At 37.0% G+C, this 23,799-nt stretch overlaps 1 protein-coding gene across 1 annotated transcript in view; it reads left to right on the forward strand.

Annotated features, from left to right (window-relative positions):
- XPO4 (exportin 4) overlaps positions 1-21,509 on the forward strand; it is a 77,421-nt gene extending 55,912 nt beyond the window's left edge. Inside the window, exons 11-23 of the mRNA XM_086881885.1 lie at positions 170-312; positions 428-573; positions 1,825-2,002; positions 2,611-2,770; positions 4,384-4,553; positions 5,512-5,686; positions 6,774-7,067; positions 7,969-8,149; positions 9,592-9,710; positions 10,613-10,743; positions 11,508-11,625; positions 12,768-12,860; positions 15,996-21,509. Coding sequence (XP_086738011.1) covers positions 170-312; positions 428-573; positions 1,825-2,002; positions 2,611-2,770; positions 4,384-4,553; positions 5,512-5,686; positions 6,774-7,067; positions 7,969-8,149; positions 9,592-9,710; positions 10,613-10,743; positions 11,508-11,625; positions 12,768-12,860; positions 15,996-16,193 — 2,106 coding nt within the window. The 3' untranslated portion in view covers positions 16,194-21,509. The remainder of the gene's footprint in view (positions 1-169; positions 313-427; positions 574-1,824; positions 2,003-2,610; positions 2,771-4,383; positions 4,554-5,511; positions 5,687-6,773; positions 7,068-7,968; positions 8,150-9,591; positions 9,711-10,612; positions 10,744-11,507; positions 11,626-12,767; positions 12,861-15,995) is intronic.
- Positions 21,510-23,799: the final 2,290 nt, after the last annotated feature.

Below are 23,799 nucleotides of genomic sequence, written 5' to 3' on the forward strand. Positions count from 1 at the left end.
CCCATATTGACTCTGTTTAACTCTTCTGTGTCTAATTTAGTACAAGTCTGTTGTTCATGCAAATTACCTTGCAATAAAGAGCCAAAATAAAGCAGAAAATTGTGATCATAAAGAATTTAATAAGCATGACCCTAACTAGTTGCATCTAATTTTGTTGAAATAACCGAAGACTGCCAATGGTGTGGCCTCTCGGGAAGAAGAAGAAATAAGTGAGCTGCAGGAAGATGACAGAGATCAGTTCTGTGACCAGTTGGCCAGCGTAGGCATGCTGGGGAGGATTGCTGCAGAGCACTGCATACCTCTTCTCACAAGGTAAGTACAAAAAGAATAGTTTTGAATGCAAATCAATAAAGCTGTCACATAGGAAAAGCCTAACTTTGCCAAAGCAGTTTAAAAACAGTGAAGCTGCTTTGTTATTTGTCCACAGTTTGCTAGAAGACCGAGTGACAAGGCTCCATGGACAGTTGCAGAGACATCAGCAGCAGCTACTTGCCTCACCAGCATCAGGTTCAATTGACAATAAAGTGCTTGATGACCTGTATGAGGATATTCATTGGCTTATTTTAGTCACAGGTTAGTGAACAGCTTTAAATAGTACTTAATCTGGGAGTCTTATTGCAACTGGAACACCTCAGGAAAAAAAAAATAATCCCTGTATATCAGCTACTCTCAATTGACTATACATTTCATCCCTTAATATGATTTCATCTTACATACAGGACTGGCAGAGTCCTTGTCTTGCTATCATCTGCCTTTAGTAACAGGAATTATCTCTGATGATTACCTTGTGTAAAAAGCTTCATCAATGTCCGTTGGAAATTCCTGCAAGTAATTTTGTTATAGATTTTGAGTTGTGTTATCAGTCAGCCTACTCAAGGAGTTAAGTCTCTTCATGGTATTGTGGTGCTGTCTGGGTGCACATGAATTAATAAGGGAAGCAACATGAGATCAGGGAAATGGTGATAGAGAATCATGTAAGTTCTACACTTTCTCAGCACTGATATTCCATGGCCTGCTATTTTGCTATGTTTTGGGGAATTTAGAGTCTTTCTGCTCTAAATTTAAAGCCTTTTGAAATTAGAGCCTTTTTGGGTTTGATTTTTAGATGGCAATACTTTCTGTATGAAATGTATGAAATATTTGTGGGACTTTTTTGAAGATCTGATGTTCTAGTTGCTCTCAGATGTTGACATGAATGTGTTTATAATATTTTTATAACACTGAGGTGAAGTTTGTAGCTCACAGATAGTTATGAGATCAGATACTGAAAACTATAACTAAAGCTGGATTTAATATTATCTAGATACCAGAGTATTGTATGAAAACCCATGCTTCACCGGATCTGCAGTTGCTAGGTGAGGAAACTATGTTACAGCACATGTACTTGAGGTCTGAAAGACTGACAGATTTGAGATGTTAGCAAAACATCTCCCAAATGATATAGACTCAGTGGGGAAGCTGTAAAACAAGGCTTTTTAACCACATAGCAGAAGAAAAGAATTACCACAAAATCTTTTGTCCCTCCCCCAAGTAGATGAATTGACTGCAGCACTTTTACATGAAGCAAAACTCATCTCTATTGGTTTTTAAATTGCTAGTTTATTTTTCCAGTCTTGGATTATTGTCAATTTAGGTTTTTTTCCTACTGAATGACTTTAAGGATTCTAATTAACTTGTATGCATTTAAGCAGGGTTAGTCAGGGTCTGTACAAACATTTGAGTCTGGTGTGATGTCTGCAGGTAAGCCTATGGATTCTTGAATCAGAAAGCTGTAAATTAACCTAGGGTAGAAAGTTGTGATCACTCTTTCTTTTTTAATGTAAGGCTACCTCTTGGCTAATGATACTCAGGGAGAGACTCCGCTAATACCTCCAGAAGTAATGGAATATTCCATTAAACATTCAGCTGAGGTTGACATCAATACAACGCTTCAGATTCTGGGATCTCCAGGAGAAAAGGCCTCTTCCATCCCAGGGTACAACAGAACTGATTCTGTAATTAGGTAAGAATGCATCTTGTATTATTAAGTGTGTTAACTGCTTTTTCAGAGAAAAAAAAAAATAGAATGTGAGTAGACTTCTTGTCAATGTGAAAAGTAAACAATATGTAAACTTTGAACATTGAAAAGGGAAAGATTGATCTGTTAGTCTTAACAGACATCATGAGCCAAAGTCTTGGAAATACACAGAAATGGTTTTTATATTTCTACTGAAAACCCATCTTTTATCTCTTTCTTACAGAAAATCCTTAAAACTACTGAAGTAAAAAAAGTTGGCAGATCAAAATCTTTAGATAATATATACTCTAAAATTCATTCAGCACATATACAGCTTAAGCAAATGCTTTCCAGAACATCAGTGAGCTTCTCTACTTTAAATATGTGTTACTGTTTTTGGAGAATAATTGCTCTTTTCTCTCTCTCTATTTCTCTCTCTTGCCTTGCATTTCAAAGCCAGTAAATTCAGGTGCTTTTTACTTGATTAGAGTTGAATTGCTTTGTATTATCCTAATCCTTCTGTCCTATTTTGTGAAAAATGAAAATGGTTTTGGTAGTTTCATTGCTTCTTCAAAAACCGCTCTCAACATCCTCACTGTCTTTTAAATCTGCAGATTGTTATCTGCTATTTTAAGAGTGTCAGAAGTAGAATCTAGAGCAATAAGGGCAAATCTCACACACCTCCTGAGCCCCCAGATGGGCAAAGATATTGTATGGTTCCTCAAGCGCTGGGCAAAGACTTACCTCCTAGTAGATGAAAAGTTGTATGATCAGGTAAGGATGTAACTTTTATGAACTTATTTGTGAGTATTAGTAATAATAGTATCCTGTGAATGTAGATGTCAATTTAGCTATTTAAAAATGCAGTGCTAAAGTATTTTTAATGTTATATGGGTTGTGATTTATTTTGGAATTTGTTTGAAAGTTGATGTTTACTTCCATTTGCTAATTTGAAATACAAGTTTTTAGGGGACTCTTGCACGTTTTGCTGTAAATGTGATTTTTTTTTGGTAGCCATTGCCATATCAGAATAACATAGTGCTCCTGGGCTGCATAGTGAGTGAAACTCACTGACTGCAGTGCTGTTATAAGTCATGACTGTCCATCAGAATTTACATTTCATCTCTAATATGGTGATTGGTCTTGATCCGATTCTGAGTTAGATATTTAACACCATCACAAGGTAGTATACATTAGCTAGTGTCATGCTACCTTCTTTCCTCATTCTCATTGTATATATCATGATTTCAACAGTGTGTTTTTTGTAAAGGGCAACTTGTTACCGTGCTTGGACAGCACTAATCATGATTAGAACTTGATCCTGATTTTGCTTATCAAACTAACTGTAATCCAGCTAGCTTGCAGAGGCCACCCGTCCTGAGGAGGTCTTGTTGGCTCTAATTTTTGAGAATTCTCCTCCTCCTCCCCTTTATTTCCACTATTGAAGCAACTAAGAATACTAACGCTTCAGGAGGCCTCTCCTTAACAATAGGTATCACAGACTTCTAGATATTTGGAGTCATGTTATTCAGCTCATACATATAGCACAGCTAAGAATTCATAAAGGAACTAGTTGGACAAGAATTGGATTTCATATTAGAAGGAGATCCAAGTGAAAAACAATGTGAAGAAACAAAACTTAATCTGAGTGTCTAGAAAATGCACACATTTAGTTTGTGTTGACATGTTAAAGTGATTGAAACCTCTATTTAAACCTTATGCTCAGTCATGAGTTCTTAAAGGTAGAAGTGTTAGTGGTGTGCTGACAGGAAGCCCCTGCACACTTACTATAAAGTCTTTGGATTTCACTCTTCAGAAATTTTCTTTAAAGGTAGGAGAACACGTAATTTCAAGGAAGCATATTTTAATGTGCCAGGACCAGAATGTGACATGTTTCCTAAAACAATGTGTAGATTAAAGGAACCATCTGCAGAAAGCAGATGCAGAAAAATTGAGGTGAAAATTAATTTTTACAAGTTTTTATATATGTCAAAAGCTATATTTATTTCTAATAATTTTTGCCACTGAATTTTGAAGAATTATGTCTTAAATTCATGGAAACACTTTTGGGAGGCGATTTTGGGATCTTTCTTTTAATTATTAAAGCTTTTGAACTTTCATTGGCCTTAAAAGCTAGACATAATCAAACCTTTTTTGTAACGAGGTTGAAACTTTTCTTTGTTTTAGATATTGTGCATAAAATTGCAAGATAAATTTGGCAAAGATTTTTTCTATTACACGTATTCTTTGCCTTTGTCTGTGTAACATTTGTGTAATTTAAGTAGGAAAGAAGTGACAGCCTGAAAAGAATTTGCTGACAATGATTGCCATACACTTTTGGGTTCTGGCTTCTGTAAAACTCACTCATTTTAATGCTTTTCTTATAGATAAGTCTGCCATTTAGTACAGCATTTGGTGCTGATACAGAGGGTTCCCAGTGGATTGTGGGTTACCTTTTAGAAAAAGTGATCAGTAACCTGGCAGTGTGGAGTTCAGAGCAGGACCTTGCAAATGATACTGTACAACTGCTAGTAACATTAGTGGAAAGGAGAGAGCGGTAAGTTGCTATACCTCTGGAAGTCAAAAAGTTTCTTTTGCTTCCTTTAAAGTTTTTTGGCCACAGTAATCCAGATATAGGGCACTTCATATTCATGTCTGTAAGTCAAATTACTTTAGTAGCATACTATAACTGAAAAAAACCACCACAAATTTGTCTGACAAGCTGAGGAGTGAGACCTGTATTTGACAAAACATCACCTAATTTTTATTGCTGTTTAGAAGTGCACTCTCCTTCCCTACTTTTGTGTCTCACTCGTAAACAGTGAGAAAGGAAAACTCTCCTGGTCTCCACTCTTATTGCAAGGATTTTTGTGTTGCTGTTAAATTTTATTGATTAGGAGTTCAGATACTGGCTAAACCAGTATGAAATATGTTTTGTAAACCTAATTTTTTTTTTTCAAAATACAGGTTTTTTTGGATTCAGTCAAATTTCAAAAAGTTTTCTTTGATATTGCAAACTGTGAAGCAGGAAGTTCTTGAATGCTTTATTTCTGTCAATTGACAAGCAATTATACGTGAAGTCATGCATTCACAGTCTACTCAAAGACTGTTCTGATGTATGAGGATTTAAAATGTTTAAGGATTTTTCTTTTTTAAAAAAATTAAACCCCACAGGAGCTAGTTTTGGAATAAATTGCTTATTTTATTATGATGTAATGAGACTAAGCTTTTAATCCATGCAATATGTCCATTAACTCTTGTGTATGTGTGTAAAACTAAAGCACATCCCTGTTTTTCTCCTGTATGAATTGATCTATTTCTAGAGTATATGCTTTAAAAATCTGAGAGCTGAGGCATTAGTAAGATGAAAATCAAAAGGCAATTTTGCCTCAGAATAAAGGAATTTAAAAAAATATAGCAACAAAAAAAATTCTGGCAACTGCTAGAAACCTGATGTGCTCTGTTCATACAATTTTGTGAAGTCTTTAATGATTTTTTTTTCCCCCCTCTTTTAGGGCAAACTTAGTTATTCAGTGTGAAAACTGGTGGAATTTAGCTAAACAGTTTGCAAGGCGAAGCCCTCCTCTTCACTATTTGTCTAGTTCTGTGCAGAGAACACTAATGAAAGCTTTAGTTCTAGGAGGTTTTGCTCATATGGATACAGAAACAAAGCAACAATACTGGACAGAGGTAAGCTGTTTTGATACTTCCATTAACTCCATATAAGCAAGCAGTACAAGTTTAGGGAATTTTATAGTGACTGACACAAAATCAATTTGTGTAACATATTTTGATATTTAATACTGATGATTTTTTAAATTCTTCTCTCTTTGATGGTCAGTGTTTGTATCTGTTGTATCTAAGTTTTATCTGGAATATCTCAACCCAGAAAGAAACTACTGGTAATTAATTGGAGGATTTCTGAGGCAGACAGTAGAACAATATATTTGAAAGAGACTATTATAGAAAATTAAAAATTTCCCTTGCACTGAGACATTTCTTCCTTTCATTTTAATTTTATGGTGTTATGAATTATTCTGTTATCAACTGATGACAGTAAGTAAAAAGCTACTGTGGAATGAAATGAAGCTCTTTGGGCCCTGGTTGCATTAAAGCTCAGGTATTTATTACCAGAAACACTGATGCTAGAAAGTAGCTGAAATGGCATCAGGAAGCACCATGTGACTTGGTAAAGCATTTGCCTTCTGAGAATAACATGCTTTTATTGGTAGAGCTATGACACTAGTGATTTAAGGTAAGAGTGTAATACAGTGGAAATAACTGGGGAAAAAATAATTAACTATTTTTATGGAAGTTTCCAAATACAGATGAGGACAAATATTTTTGCTATTGAGAATCATAATGTGGCAAAATAACTGAGCATTACTCTTAATGGTTTCATATTATTCTTAATGGTTTCATTAATAAGCTGTAACAATTTTTTCCCCTAATGGAGAATTTGAAGGGAATCAAATGCTTTGAGCCAGGGAAAGTCATTGTCATTTGTTTAAATGCTACAAAATGACCTGAAATATTTATGGAGGTGCTAATTTTGACACCTGCCTGCAGGCCATGATGGACAATGAGAAGCACTATTCACTACCACTTCTGCTTGCATTAATGTGACAGATAATAACATAACTGAACCATTGGAAACTGGAAGTGATTTATTCTTGTACTGCCATGCCAAAAGCAATGAGTTTGCTAAATTATTTAATCCTCACATCTCATATAATATTATGATTATCTTAATGTGACTTTTCTGAAAAATTTCAAGGTTCTTCAGCCACTTCAGCAGCGATTCTTGAATGTGATAAACCAAGAAAACTTTCAGCAGATCTGTCAGGAGGAGGAAGTGAAGCAGGAAATCACTGCTACATTAGAAGCACTCTGTGGCATTGCTGAGGCTACCCAGATTGATAACGTAGCAATTCTCTTCAATTTCCTAATGGACTTCCTTAATAATTGCATTGGATTAATGGAAGTATACAAAAACACACCAGAGACTGTTAATCTCATAATAGAAGTCTTTGTTGAAGTTGCACATAAACAAATTTGCTATCTTGGAGAGGTAAATACAACCAGAAAGGGAAGGAGGGGGCAGAGTATGTGTGTGTGTGTGTGTGTGCACGTGCATGTGTGTAAATGTGTATACAGTGCTATTCCTTAAACAAAATAAAATGTAGTGATTTTTATGGAGAGAAAGAAAGACTATGTGGACACATCTGTTAAGGAATTCCTTTGTTTCAAAACATACCCTTGTGAAGATTAAAAGCAGGGCATTCAGACTTTTTTTTTACCAATAATTTTTACCATAGTTCATCATTAGTCTAACTATGCATGGATGGCAGAAGAGGACCGACTATGTTGAGTAATTTTATAACTTTTTTTAAACTTCCCTGAAGTCTAGTCTAGGAGTACTGCAGCAGTGTTCTATGTGGCAAATGCCTACCATAGAGACACTGCCTTAGTCTTAGTCAAGGCACTATTAGACACAACAAATTAACAGTTAAAATTTTGACTTTGTGCAATGCATTTGTATCTTTGCACTGTTGGCTAATTTTGTTTTCACATCTGGAAGAGTTCCAAACTGGGTATGCACAAAGAGTGTACTGTGGCCCCAAACTTCTATAAGTAAAGTGTCACCCCATGGGATTTTGTTGGTAATCTAGTTTGTGAGATTAGTGAGGTATGTCAGTCTGTCCCAAACCACTCTTGTCTGGATTTTTGTTAAGACTGAAGAATCAAGAAAATTAATGTTTTGCTCTTTCAGTTGGTATCATATCAATATATGGCCATAAGTGTTCTTATTGTCTAAAGTGACTGTTTCCTTGATGATTTTGTGTACAGTTGGCACAAAAGTGATCATACACTGAAATTAAAATCTTAAAGTATTATCTACCAAGTAATGCCGTCTTAGTGTTTCTCTTTTAGCATATGGAAGTTTCTTATTATGTAAAATTGTTTTATAGGCCAAAGCCATGAACTTGTATGAGGCCTGCCTAACTCTGCTCCAGGTGTATTCCAAGAATAATCTAGGTCGACAACGGATAGATGTTACAGCAGAAGAAGACCAGTACCAGGACCTCCTTCTTATTATGGAGCTTCTCACTAATCTTCTATCAAAAGAATTCATAGATTTCAGTGATACAGGTATTCAGGAATTGGTAATTGATGAACCACATGTTGTTTTCTAAACTGAAAGAACCATTTTGGGGCTTGTGTTCAGTCCATGTAAAGTAAAAGCTGAAGTTTAGGCTTAAATAGTTCAGGATATGGAAATTGCTCTTTAAAGTAGCAAAGGACTTTTCACAATATTCTAACATCTGAAATTATCGCTGTCATAAAATAAATTATGGATGTATGAAACAGCTTGAAATCTGAATGTTGCAAGTCTGAATATGTTGTACCAGCAGTTTTATAACAAAAAACACATAGAGAAGTTGTAGTAGTAAAGTACTGCAAAAGAGCAGATGGGTTGTCTTCTTAGTACAGGATTCAACTTCTGTGAAATGTTGAGTCATTAAAATTCCATCATGTGAGAGTCTTCCGTATTCCTCTTTCACAGAACATGCTTTATGGTTTGTGGGTGTAGTTAAGGGTTCCCTCTTGTATCCCAGCCTGTTACTTTCTTCAGTTAGCTGTGGTGCATTGCTTTTGAATAAGCCAAAACACATTTCCATGGTCCATATCTCACCATGTTCTACACACTTTGCACAGATAACAACCCAGGCAGATTCTGTTTGATACCAAGCATGTTTTGATATTCATTGCTTTTTGGAGATATGTCTTTAAAGAGAGAATCTTGTGCTCTGAAATGCAGCACATTATTTTTTCATCATGCATGCACAACACAAGTATAGAACCAATTTTAGACTTTGTCCATTGAATGGACAACCCAGTGCTTTTTAAAATTTTGCTTTGAGATCTGGATGTTAGTTGCATGGAAAACAGCATGAAACAAAGTAATGTGAATAAAACCTAGATGCAATGCCCAGAGATCAAATCTATTGCGTGTTTTCTGTATACTGCTGCTGACTCAATGCAGGAGTTATAAAAGTAAGGTCACTGCCAGTCGATGGGAAATGTAGGCCTTAACCTAAAGTCCTTAACCTGTAACTGGAGAAAACTTGGCAACATCCAAACTGCAGAACTTTCTCTGTTAGCTCTCCCATATTTTTTTTTCTACTTCTGTTCATAACAGATATTAAACCATATGTAAATATAATATATATATATATAAAGTACAAAAATGCAGTACTATGCTTATGTGTGCAGGCATGAAGCAGCTATCACTAGAAAAAAATGCAATGTTCTGTAATGGAAGGGAGCCCTCAGTATCTGAAGTGTTCTGGTTTAGCATGCCATCTGGTACAAGTGATTATGAAATGCTTAGTCCTAATGAATATAAATATAGAGTGATGTGACAGCCTCCACTCACTAAGTTTCTATTTTGATACAGTGCCTCATGGTTTTGTTTGGAGAGAGGAGACTAGTCCTATTTTTAAAAATGTCTGTATTATAAAGAAATGGGACTGTTCCTTCAATATGTTTAATCTTCCTTTTATACAAAATATTTTTTTTTGTTTTTGCAGATGAAGTATTTAGAGGACATGAGCCCGGGCAAGTTACAAATAGATCTGTATCAGCAGCAGATGTTGTCTTATATGGGGTTAATCTAGTTCTGCCTCTAATGTCACAAGATCTGCTGAAGGTAAGTATATTTTTTACACAGAGCTGGTAGAATATGTAAGCTTTATAGTTATGAATTCCCAGAATTCGTTCCTATATGCATTCCACCTCCATAAGCTTAATTTTCTAGACTTCATAAATGTAAATAACTGTTCCATAGTTCTAAATATTATTTGAAAAGAAACACTGTAAGTTGAGAAAATGTATGTCTGAGGGTCCTAAACAAAACATTTCTTCTAAAAGCAAGTCTCTGTGCAGATCAACAGCCAGACAGGAAATGTGGGTCACCAGAGTGCTTTTTCTGATAGTGTCAGAAATGTGACAAGAAGCATAAACAGCGATATGAGTTAAAAGTAACTCTTTATTTGCACAATACAGATGGCTGTCGATTGTAGGCATCAGCAGCTCGTCAGTAGAACAGTAAAACATGAAACAATGGGACAGCAGCATTTCATTGTTGCCCTGTGTTCATGTTTTTCTTTGAATTAGGGGAACACTTCTAGGGGGTGTCTCAGCTGGCCCCTCTGCACATGCCTTCTCATCCGGTAGCACTTGCTGAGCACCAGAGCTGCGTCCATTTTAGATCAAACCAAGGCGAGGGATATACCCTGGGAAGCCCTCAATTGTGCTTCAAATGCTCACGAGGCTTCTACCTCACAGGACTAGATCTGTCTGTGTCTGAAATAAAACTCCTTTAATTTGTATAGAGCAGATATCAGACTGCCACCATCTACTGTTTAGTAATCTTTTATTGTACCACGGTGTTTGTATTGATACAAAGTTGTAGACATTCTAATGACTTGTTTCCTACAAAAATTCTTTTCTTCAGTGCAAAACATCAGTCATATCTCTTTGTATTGTTGAAAATTATGCCAAAATAGTTACATGATTGAATCTAAAAATACCATGTTTTTCTTTTGACAGTTTCCATCCCTGTGTAATCAATATTACAAATTAATCACTTTCATATGTGAAATATTCCCTGAGAAAATTCCACAACTTCCAGAGGACCTCTTTAAGAGCCTAATGTACTCACTGGAGTTAGGGATGTCATCGTATCCTTTACAGAGCTTGGGAATGCTTTTTAAAAAAATCTAAGTTGCTTTTATAAGGATCTGTTAATTTTTTTTTTTCTTTTCCTATCAATATCTGCATGTATAATTATATATCAGTAATTGACTCTTACACTGCTCTCTGGGGATTGAGAGCTTCACTAGTTTCCACTGAGATTCCAGCATTAGCTGAATTGCCTCTGGCTTGTGGTGCTTGGGCACAGCCTTTAAGTAGCTTAGCATGTAAGTTTTTTCTGGCAGCCATTCCAGCCTCCTCCATTACTTCATTTCAGAGTGTGTAACTTCATAAGCCTTCAGCTGGTATCCCAAAGCCATTCCTGAATTAGTGTCTCAGCTGGTAATACAAAACATTGCTGCTGTTCTACTGGGCTGGCTCCAGAGCATTTCCTGTCAGGGTGCCAATGGGCTCTCCCTCTCATAATGGGAGTACCATTTTCACTAATCTGTGGCACGTGTCAGAAACAGATGAGCTTGACCATAAGGGACTCTTTCTGAAAATGTTATGTCAGAGAGGGTTATGTTACCTTAGGGCATGTAGCTAATAAAAGAAGGTAATGAAGTTGGAATCCTTTTTTCACCCCCTTTTTCTAGCATTTTTTCAGTTTGATTTTTTAAATTAGTAACTTTGTAATAAAAAGAAACCTTGAAACATACAAGCATTTCAGATATTTTCTAGTGTCACAGCTGGGTAGTTTGACCATAATTTAATTGAAATCTGATTTCAATTCTTTAACACCCATTATCAGAATGAGCTCAGAGGTCTGCCAGCTCTGTCTGGAGGCTGTAACACCGTTAGCAGAACAGTGTGCAAAAGCACAAGAAACAGATTCAACCCTTTTTCTAGCAACAAGGCACTTTCTTAAGGTAAGGCGTCTTTCTTGTTACTTTGTTTTTTTGCGTGAAGGTAGCATCCAGAGCCCAAACAGTGGTCATATCCAGATTAATCATGATAAGAGGGCATGAAGAACCGAAGGCTAGGGTACAAAAGAGGATGGAGGTGTAGAGGGAACTGATCCGTTATTGTCAGTAAACAAAAGACCTGAGCCTCTCAGAATGCAATTTTTCTATCCATGCTCTGTACTAGAGATTGACAGTTTTAGCAGTTACTGGTGAAGCTGCAAACAAAAGGCTTCCAGAACTCTGTGAACTGGAGGCTGGGTAGAGTACTAAAAAGGCATGAAAAAGAGCATAGCTGGGAACTAGAAAGGAAATGCTGTCATTTATTCAGTGTATCTAATGAATTACACGTTTTCTTAATTCAATATCACATTCAGTACTTTACTTGTAGGACCATCCATTTTAATGAATTTGGAGTGACCTGGTAGCAACCAGGTTCCTAATAACTGGTAACAAAGAAATTGTAGAATTTGTGTGCTTGTCTTCTGGTTTTGTATAGGCTTGAGTTTTACTTAAGACATCTTTTCTTATAGATGTCTTTTCCCAAACTGACATTGGGATTTCTGAGGATTGCTCATTAAATGCTTCTATCAGACAAGCTGATAGAATGAGAAACTTGCATAATTTTGTCTTAATGTATCTTCTAATTTAACATAGTTTCATTCCTTATTTCTGAAATTCCACTTAAAATTTTAATATTAGTCTTTACTAATCTGTTCCCTGTTTGACTTTCTGTGGGCTATAGGAGTCTCCAAAGCTTGAGGAAAAGTTCTGTATTTTATTCTGCAAGAGCAAAAACTTTTTTCATTATTTCTCTGGCATATCTGCAGCTTTTGGAGAAAAATACAAGTGATGGAGTGTTTCTCTGAAGAACAGTTGATATAAATCAACAGGTTCCAGTGCTTTGAGATGTGAATTTATACTGTTAAGCCAAGAATCAACTTCAAAAAGAACTTGGCTTCTAAATTTCTGGTATCTAAATTAGAAAAAAAAAAAAAAAAAGGCAGCAAAGCAAACAGCAACCTTGAAGATGAGCTTCAGCAGCAAATGTTTGTTAAGTAGAAAATTAAGTTTAGACTTATACAAATACTTCTGTTTTGCGATTTCAGATGGTTTTTGATATGCTGGTACTTCAGAAGCACAATACAGAAATGACAACTGCAGCAGGTGAAGCATTCTACACATTAGTGTGTTTGCATCAGGTATGGCATTCAGACACCCTGAAAAAAAGTCATTTATTAAAGGAGAGTGGTTATTTCTTGTGCACCTGATAAATCATGGAATCATTTGGGTTGAAAGGGGGCATCCTCAGGAGATCTGCCTGTTGCAGCTGCAGGTCTTTGCATTTGTACTTGCTGAATTTCATGACTCTCCAGTCAGCTCATTGCTCCATCCTGAGTGTCTCTAAATGTCAGTCCTGCCCTTGTATGCAGTGGCTGCACTCCCCAATTTGGTTTTGTCCCCAGACTTGAGAAGAGTGTATTTCCTCTCCTCCTCCAGGTCACTGACTAAAATATTTAACAGGACAAGGTCCAGATGAGAGTTCTCGGTGCCACTTGGAACCAGCTTCTAGTGGAACATCAGCCATTAGCCTCAATCCTTTACAGGCTGATGGTACAGGTGTGTTTTTACACATGTAGTAGTTCACCCATTTAGACAGTAAAATCTTAGCTTGATTGCAAGGGTGCAGTACACAGGTACTAAAGACCTGCTTTGCCTTAGGGTGCACTGCTCATCTTAGCCATAAATATAAGTCATTTTGTCAAAGAAGACAAGTTGGTAAAGCATTATTTTCCCTTAGTAAATCCATACTAGCTGTTCTCAGAATCACAGAATATGCTGAGTTGGAAGGGACCCGTGAGGATCATAGAGTCCAACTCCTAGCCCTGCACAGGACCATTCCCAAGAGTCACACCATGTGCCTGAGATCAGTGTCCAAACACTTCCTGAACTCTATCAGGCTTGATGCTGTGACATCCTGGGGAGCCCAGCCACCCTCTGGGTGAAGAACCTTTTCCTAATACTCAATGTAAACTTGTCCTGACACAACTTCAGACCATTCCCTTGGGTCATTTGACTTTCACATGCCCAGAAATAACTTCTAGGAGTACTTGTTTCATGATTTTCTTAGTCATTCAAAGATGATAGACAGCAGCCAGTAATGAATGACATGACCCAGCTGTCTGAACCCTTGGATAGATTCTGTCAGGTCTTAGGAGCTTGCATGCATCAAGATTTCTCAAGAGATCCCTGGGTTGATCCTCTTTATTATGCATAGTTTGTCTCCTCCTTGAACCTTGTCTCTAGTCACACAGGTCTGGAAAAACCTGTCAGTGAAGACCAAGGCAAAAGAAAGCATTGATTATTTCAGCCTTACCTCTTGTCTACTATCATTAAATCATCTATTCAATTCAGCAGTAGAACCCATCTATTCCCTGTTCCTTCTTTTGCTCTTACAGTACTGGTGGAAGCTGCTTTTGTTGTCTTTGTCCTTTGCTAAATTCAGCTTTAGCTGAACTTAATTTTTTTGTCATTGTTCTTGTCCAGACGATGTTTCTGCTTTACTCCTTTCTAGCTGTTCCTGCTTCTGTTTCCTGTACGTGTTGCCCTTGTGCTGGAGTTCAGTCATTAAGTCCATGCCTAGCTGAATCAGTGTCCTTATTGTTTTCCTCTGTATCTGGACAGACCATTTTTGTGCTTGGAAGAGGTTGTCCTAAAAGACCTGTCAGCTCTCTTGAGCTCTTTTTGTCTTCAGAGCTCACTCCCACAGGATCCCACCCACCAGTCTTGAAGAAAGTGACATCTGCTCTTCTGATGTCCAGGTTGTGTACTTGGCTGACCTCTTTCCTCGCTTTCCTAGGAATCCTTAACTCCACTATTTAATGATAACTGAAAGCCTGGCATTAATTACCACATCCCTGACCAGCTCTTACTAGCTGTGAATACCAGACACAAAGTCACACCCCTGGGTAGCCCATCTGGTATGTGTGCAAATGTCAGGGAGCTGATCTGATCTGGAAACTTCCTCAAGTTTCTTTAACTCAAGTTTCCTCAAGTTGCTTTGAGACTACTAAAAGCCCTGTTCTGGAGATTTGTAAAGAGATGGCACCCCAAAAGATGATGTCATCTTTACTGCTTCTCCTCTGATCATGATCCATAAGCACTCAACTAGATTGCTGCCCAGTCTGTAGAAAACCGTCTTTAATTTGAGCTGCCTTTTCACAGAAGTGTCAATCTTCTGTCATCTGCTGTCCTGAAGATCTCTAACAAGCTTCCACTGGTCCCTTGGAACACTCCAGTCATGCCACCTGTCCCACGCATATCAGTGCCTGCAGTAATGTTGCAGCTCTGAACCTGCATGTGGAGATTTAGCTCCTTCTGTTTCCAAAGCTGTACACATTCCTACACACGCATTTCAGGTTGGCCTCCTTTCAGCCTGTTTCATCCTTTCTGAGGAGCACTTTTAAACCCATCACATTTCTTTGTGTTCTTAATACTCTTGGTCTGTCTCTTTACTTACGTACAAGTTGCTACCACTATCCCTCAACATGCCCTTTAAAGCCCTTCCTGCTGGGTTGGCAAGCCTTTGCCAAAGACAATGCTAAGCCACTTCGTCCTATGACTCCTCTCTCCTGTTAGCAGCCCTTATCCCTCAAAGAGGGACTTGTGAGCATGTAAGAGAAAAGGACCTTGTGATACCACCCACAGGTGGCAAGTTCTTTTTGTCTACCCGCACCTAACCCCTCATGGGTAGAATGGAGGGAACTGCCATTCTGATGCCTGTGTCCTTCACCTGTGCTGCCAGAGCTCAGTCCCTTTGGACTTGCTTCAGGTGTGTGCCCCTTGACAGTGTCCTTCTAGTCATGTTTGACATGTTTCTTTGTCTTTTGTTTCTGTCTAAATAAGTATGAGAGTAAATAGAAAACTCTTAGGAAGGAATCTAAGCTCTGTGTCCCTGGGAAGGAACCCTAGAATACTGAGTGGGAGGAGATGAGGGGTATGGAACATGGGACAGGCATCAAGAAAAAACAGTCCAGTTTTCAGGAATAAGCCTATTCTAAGTAAGAGCCAGAAGGCCCTTTGTCTTAAAATTGTCATCTTACACTGCAGTGCAAAGCACTGTACCTTCCTTTGAAGGCTTCTTTAGCCTTACTAAAATATCCAGCCTGGATGAAGGATTTTATCTGGTTTAGAGGTAAGTGAAAGGCTGTGAGGACAGGTGAAGAGGTACTGATGGTTTTCTGTCACAGCCTTTATTCTGGATCTTGTCCTGATGAGAGAAATTGTATATATTGTATCTCTCTCTTCTTTTTTTTAATTTCTTGTTTGTTTAACAGGCTGAATATTCAGAGTTAGTTGAAACATTGCTATCAACTCAACAAGATCCAGTAATTTACCAGCGGTTAGCAGATGCCTTCAACAAGCTTACTGCAAGCAGCACTCCTCCTACACTGGACCGTAAGCAGAAGATGGCCTTCTTAAAGAGTTTAGAAGAATTTATGGCAAATGTTGGTGGACTTCTCTGTGTAAAATAAACAACAAAACTCTATGCCTAATTTAGACCCTTTCTGCAAAATGCACTGAGAAATGCTGAATGCTGACTAAATCTTGTACCTGTCTCTGGGTTCTTTGCAGCCATCTCAGATTCTAGAGAGCCTGGAAGTTTGAACATGACACCATGGCATAGGAGAGGTCAACTTTGAATCAGCTTCTGCTATTATGTGTTAGCTGCAATCTGTTATACTTGGGTGTGGAAAAGAATGAACAGATAATCTGAATTGAGTTTTTTTCCATTTATGCGCAAACAGATATGGGCACAATGAAATAAATGCAGTGCCTTTCCCCCTACACTGGTTTAAAATATAAGTGGTCATATAAACATATGGATTTCTTTTCTACCCAAAATCATGTTGGAGTGTGATGCAGATACATATAAAGCTCGAAACAGTTTAGCTGATTTTAAGCTTTATTTTTCCTCTCTTAAAGTTTGAGTTTGTGTTCCAATGGGGAAGAAAAACCAAATGGTATTTTAACTTGTGTTTAGTTCTGTTTTTCTACATCAACCTGACATTGCAGGTTTAATGCAATGCAGGTTTTTACATTATGTTCTGCTGCCTAAAGTTCAGAGAAAAAAAGGTGTATATTTTTGTTCCCCTAAAATGAACTTTAGGAACTGTAGCCATTTCATTGCCTTAATTTAAAAGAAAAAAAAAAAAAAAGCTCATATACTTTAGGTGAGAAATTTAAGGCAAGATTTGACTCTTGAGAGTTGGTTTAGGATGTTGGCACTGAGCTGCTGTGTACCTGTTGCAGCCCTTCATGTTGACGTGTTGTTTTGGAATGAGTGTCTAATGCAAGGTTCATGTGTAGTTTTACTTTCAGTATCTGTTTCGATTCTCACCTGGGTTGCATGCAACTGCAATGTATTTCTACACTGAACTGTTTGCTTAAGCAATAACAACCCAAAAGGTGTGAATTACTGGCAAACTTTGTAAAGTTGGGGCATTAGCTAAAACAATTATGCTAGCACAGGGGCATCAAACCCTTTTACTCAAGCATGTCTGCTTGACTCCAGTGGAGAAGGGTAATTGGGAAGTCTGCTGTAGGAGATTTTTGTTTTTGCTGAATCCAGTCCCACATCTGCATAGCTCTCCCAGCTGCTCTGTTCTTGCTTGTTTTTTTATATCAGCACTTTAGCTTTTATTATAGCTGAATATAGTGCCCTGAGTATACAGAACCAACAAGGGAGAGCAGCACATGAATATGAGAGCAACTGCTTTGTCTTCTGTCATGAGCCAGAGGAAACTGAAGCAAACACAAATGCTGCATGTCTAGTAAAATGATTTTTTGTGGAAATACCCGGAGGCAGAAGTGGGCTCTTCTGTTTAAGATCTCTGCTAGATTATGCTGTTAACTATTTCCCATGTGTTTTTACAATTTATATAAAAAGTCTGGTATACACCTTTATATGGCTATGTATAGCTTCATGTTTGCAATTCTGTGCCATTCTTCAGCTGTTCATCTCAAAATTAGTCACAATAGCCAGAATCTCACAATAGACACAAATCTCTAATACTGTGCTATAAGTGATCTAAGGCTTTTTTTTTTTGCTTTTTTGTCTTTTAAGTTAAATCCCTAAGTGTCTCGAGCATGGATCCACAAGGCCAAAAATGCCATCTCTTTATTATACTTTTCTCTTTTGATGTGAAACTGATTTCTTCACTGATGTGAAAACTGGGCAAGGGCAGATTTATATGTTACAAAGTGACCATGAAACTTCTCAATGTACCTTCCCAGATAGTATTTTATTTCTAAGATAACTTGCATAGTATTTTATAACAGGGGTATTGCTCTCAATATTTTCTTGAAACTCTAGTGCGTTTCTTTAAAGGATTTCTTGACTGTGCACTTGCACAAAATACAATGATCCTGGCAGATCATTCTGTTCCAAACTGTTGTGATGGCTGAGTTTTTATTTTTAAATTGGGGTTTGCTGTTTTTAAAATTGCTTCTGGAGTATTTCTGAGTTTGTACATTGGATAGAGCAGGAGTTCTGAAACCTCATTTTTTCAGATGAAGGGCAGTGAAGCCTGGGAACATCAGCAGCAGTAGGAGCTGCTGGTTTGTTATTATGTGCTCGATGTCAGGTATCTAGACTGAAGTCTTCAAAGAGATCATAGCAAATATTCCATGTTTTGGGTCTGACTGAGTAACTGATACACTCAGTCATCCTTTCTTTTATAACTAGCTCTGTCACTATTGTTTTATTAATCCTAAAGCTGGCTCACTATTTAAGAATATTTATTAACTTTAAAGTTTTGAAATCCTTTTGCATATTGTGATGAAGGGGAGCACAAATTGAGTTTGTATTCTGGGTAGAGTAATGTGCATATCCATTATTTTTCTTGTCAGGCCCATTGTGTTGTAACAAGCAGAGAGACACAGCATTTTTGAGTATCAAGACTTTAGCTAAAGTATGAACACCCTCTTTCAAAGACTAGTTTTAAAGTTTAAAAATTTCCTTTGCCCTTCATTTAAAAATAATATTATACGTTAAAGAAAAACTGTCCTAGTAAGGATTTGTTTTTGGGTTTTTTTGTGATTTCCTGCCTGATGTTACACTCTCCTGATTTTTAATTTTACTTTCATTCTCATATATTCAACAGGGATCTTTCCATGCCATTTTATGTTTCTTTTAGAGCAATGATAAGATGTCTCTCCTTAGTGACATCCATGAAATGATTGCAAAGGCTTCTGGAAATAAGTCCTGTTCATTCATACTCCTGATAGCTTGGTGACTGTTTCTACCTGAGTTATTTGACCTCTGTATCCCTACCAAAAAAAAATGGAAAAAAGAATCTTCTGGATCTTCTACACATCCAGTTGCTGTAAATCGGGATGTGAAAGCACACTGAGGTCCACAGGAAAGACTCAGACTGTTTGTAGTGAACACTGAAAGCTGATTCCACAAAAGTGTTCTGAAAGTTTTGCAGCATCATTGCACTGATTTTCCATTCACGGTGGGAAGTGAATAATGGTTCTAAAAATGTGCCTGTGTTTTGAAGGAAGAAAAAAGGCAATTCAAACCAAGTTATAAACGCTACATGATATAATTGTAACAAATATATTTGTCTAGACTTTTCTTGCTGAAGCAGATTATTGGACCACTGTTGTCACTCTGACTATTTTCTTTTCCATTTTGCCAGCTCCTTCCCCATTGTAATAGTTCTAATGCTGGCATAAAAATTTTGTTCAACCTATAGGTTGCAATGCTGACAAGCATGACCATCGAGTTCAATCATAAAATTCAAAACCTTGTTGAAAGCACAGATACATAGGGACAGAAAGAAGTAGACTGGATGCATGAAACTTTCACTTTCATGTGCATTTATGCCTTAATTAGCTTCACTGAATTACCATCAGAATCTGCTACTTTTTTGCCCGGAGGTTTGTGTTTCACTATTTAATGGTAAAGGGCTCACCTTTTTTCTCAGGAATGAGAAACTTGTTTTCTCAGCATGTCCAAATCCTAGTAGTTAAAAGAGAGGGGTTGGAATTGAAGTCATCACTTTCACAGTGAGTAGAACTCACTAAAGCCCCAGTGTTTACCTGGGCAAATCCCTTTATATCTAAGCCATGTAGTTCTAGAAAATAAGCTTACTCAGAGCTGTCAGTTGTCCATTTAAAATCCAGTTCTTTAAAAGGGAAAGCAAGTTCTAATTTGTGATCTGTAAAACAATTAAAAATACAAATTTGCAGCATTTTGCTTGTAAAACACTCTAAGTAATTTCAGGTTTGGTTAAGTAATTACATAAGAAGGGGTGGTTTTTTTTAATGGAAGTAGCTTGATGAATATAAGCGCAGGAGTAGGAGCCAGGCTCCTCTAATTTTGTAATGTTTTTCCACAGGATCCTCTGTGGCTGTTGGCAAGTCACTAGAACTGTGTTGTTGTTAAAATAGCATTAACACTTACCTACCTCACAGGGATGTTGTGAGGATTAGCTTATGCCTATAAAATGCATTGAGGATCTGAGATGTTATGTAAATATTATATACTTTAATTTTAGTTTTGTGAGGTGTAAGTTTTACTGTAATGAAAACAGAAGATTTTCATAATTGTAAAGCCCAGTAGAGGCAGCAGTGGTACAGTATTCCCAGGACTGATCTACTGCAGTACAGTAATGCTTGCTGTAAATTGTCATTATTTCAATTACAGCTGATTGAAATGGCGGCTTCTTCTTAAATAAGGTGAGATTTGCCACCAGTGTGCCTCGGTTCTGATCTACAAAGGGAGAGGACAGACATTGGTTATTAAGGCTTTGGTGCCTCTGCTTATGACAAGTGCTGCTTGTGGTGGTAGGGTTTTTTGTTTGATTTACTTTTGGGTTTTTTATATTTTTCTGCAAGGAACAAACACTGCTCATTTCTCCCATGTCTGTTCCAGTCACTAAGTACAACCAAAGCCTAATGATAACAATTAAAACTTAAAGAGCCAGCCCTGCTCCCCCATAAATTTGCATTTGAGTAGATTGTGCTCTGTTTTCAGTAAATTAATGTTTTTTAGCACTGATCATGAATCAAATCATGAGGTGTGTTTTGCTCTAGAGCCTCAAGTTCTCACCTATCTTATAAAACCCTTTTTTCAATATGAGATTTCCTGGGGCTCTAGAAACAGAAGTAAGATATCTCTGGCTTTCCCTTCTCTTCAGTGAATTAAAAGTGATTCTGCTTTTCCATTTTTCTCATTCCCTGCCCTGCTTTTCCTGTCTTTTTAAGCTGTTCTTAAGCAGATTTGGAAGGCACTTCCAACCTCAAGAGGAAGATAATACTACCCATGTAATTTTCCAATCTGTTACAGCTTGATACTTGAAATTGATAAAAATCCTCTCTAATAGCATTCACCACACATTTCAATCTCCCATTAAACCATTCTGGAGTTTTTAATAAGGAAAAAAAATATAATATTTGTTCTCTTTGTGCAAAATAAGAAACCTCCATGCAGTGAACATGCAGTTTTTAAGGCAATAAATGCTAGTACTGCTGTTGGTCAAGTGTGTAAATATTTTAAATGTGTCATTCAATACTGTGTTGAGTTTATATATTAAAAACACAGGGATTGAAGTGCTAGTTGATTTCAAGTATTGTTTTATCTGTACAGTTGAAGATATGAAGTTGCATAGAAATATTTCACAGTTTATTGCAATAAGACTTGGGAAATGGCTGTGTAATCGAGCCTTATCATGACTGAATTTTCAACTTTGAAATGATGACTCTGTGTATTTTTAAGATCCATAAGCAGGAAGAGGATAAAATTGTTTTCCACTAAAGATTTTTTTTTATTTTGTTTTGGCCATGTGTGATTTGTGTGTATTCTTGTTTAATGTTTTTCTAAAATCTCACCTGTGTTTAATCCCTGAAAAAGCCTTTGTTATACTTCCTTACAGTGGAAACATAAATAGCAACATTATGAAACCTTAGACTACACCTTTTGCTCTTTGGCTACACTGAATACACAGCAATTAGGTTAAAAGTTGGTGGAGTAACTTTGGTTTACATCAGCACTTAAGGCATGAGTTTGTCTATCAACAAAAAAAAGTGTGACATGGGGTGAAACAGCAGTATCTCACACTGGACTGCAATTACCAGAAATTACTGTGAATATATAATCAGATTAATCTTTTCCCCCATCTTCCAACAGAAGTTTTAACAGTGACTTTTTTGGTCACTATTATTGGTGGCATTTGTCTACTCAAAAGGAATACTGATTTCTGGGTCTTTAATTTGTGTGTGTCTGTATGTGTGTATTTAATCTAAACAGTTTTTATGATGGTATCTGGCACAGAAATGTTCTCCAAACTCATAATCTGTTCCTATGTAAGGAACATCTAACAGCATGTTACTTCATGGATATCAGAAAAGCTCAGTTGCAGGCAGCAGTTCCTAATGTGCTATAATGCATTTAAATAAACAACAGGTATTTTCTATTGTTCCCCTCTTACTTCCATGCACTTGCATCATTTAGAAAAGGGAAAAAAAAACGCTTCACAAATCCTGAAAGTAAAACTACGCAACAACTATGGTGGTGACAGTTTGCTATATATCTTGGCTGTATGTATCACTAGAATTTTACTGGTTTCAAAAGTAAGATTATGCAGTTATATATTTATATTAGCATGGTTTAGTTCAGTGAATATTTTGGGGAAGGATAGAAGCATTTAAGGTAATGTTGAGGAAATTCCTGAAAGCAATTGGTAATACTAACAGCAGCATATGCAAGAGCCTTTCATGTAGAAAATGGAACTATTCTGCTTTACCTTAAATATGAGTTCTGGAATAAACTTGATCGATTTGGGTACAAAGCCTTTATTCACCCTTGTTTGTCTAAGTATACACAAACCCCATCAATTTTGCCTTCCTGAAACTTACATTGGCTTCAGCTGTGAGTGGTGGAGTTGGTGGTGTATTTTTTCCTTCAGTGATTTTGCATGTCTTACAAGCAGAAAAGTAGGAAAGCACAACCCTCCAAGTGGAATTTGTCTGGACAGCCAACCAAGGAGCAGGTTGTACATGAACTGGTAGAGGGAAGGGGGAGGAGAAGAAAGTGTTAATTTTGCAATCTAATCCAGAAAAAGGAAAATAGATCAGACTTCTAAAATAAGAAAACTTCTACAACATAGAAGTATTATTTTGTAAGTTTTAACCCTTGACATCTTGAAAGGGATTAGTAAAAGCCTGCCATTTTATCAACAAGTTTGTTGGGAGAAAGTACTGTTTTGGAATTCTGAAATGAAATGTGATACTATTAATGTAAGTTTTGTTAATTAAATAATAAATTCATCTTTATTTTGGAAAACATTCCACACAAATCTATATATCCAAAGAGAACAAGGAAGCTACCCACTGTGATGGATTGGTAGAAGTTTTTCTGCTGTCTATATTTGAATATTGTGGAACAGCTGTTTTCACTTTAATATCTATTAATGGTATTTGATTTAATTTTCCTGACACGCTGTTGCCTTTGCAAGTTAGAGTAAAGCAAAGCTGTGGGTGTGATGTACTTCCCTTTTTCTTCCTCTCTCTGTGTGGCCTGTTAATGGTTGTAAAGAGAAATATGTTTGATTTGCTTTAACTTACTGTTTTGGATGCTGCAGTTTAGGTTTGTGGCATATTCAAACTCTTCCTATCTCCGTGTTTGGTGTTCCCTGAATGAAAGTCATCACTAGACTCCAACACAAGTATTGATTGGAAAGCCTCACTGGTAAATTGGTTTAATAAGCTGTCAGGACATTTGCTTTAGTTTTGGAACTGCATAATACTACTAATGGTCTCTTTTTCATTGAAATGATTGTCGTAACTCACAAAAAAACCCCCCAAAGCCAAAAGTCCACCACCACACTGTGGAATCTCTAGGAAGATCACTGATGTCCTCACACAAGATCAACACTACTTTGGGGAAGGCTTATATTCTTCTGCCACTTTAAGGAAAGACTGTTCTTCTGAAGTACTTTCTGCCTGCTTTTAGGCTGTTATGCACTTTCATGATTTCTTAACAAACTACTGTTAAAATGTACTGTAACATGGATTTTGATAAGCGCACATGTATTTAAAAAATTCACTCAGCCTCAGGAAAGCTGGAAAAAT

Source organism: Cyanistes caeruleus, chromosome 3 (assembly GCF_971803275.1).
Source record: "Cyanistes caeruleus chromosome 3, bCyaCae1.hap1.1, whole genome shotgun sequence".
Lineage (NCBI taxonomy): Eukaryota > Metazoa > Chordata > Aves > Passeriformes > Paridae > Cyanistes > Cyanistes caeruleus.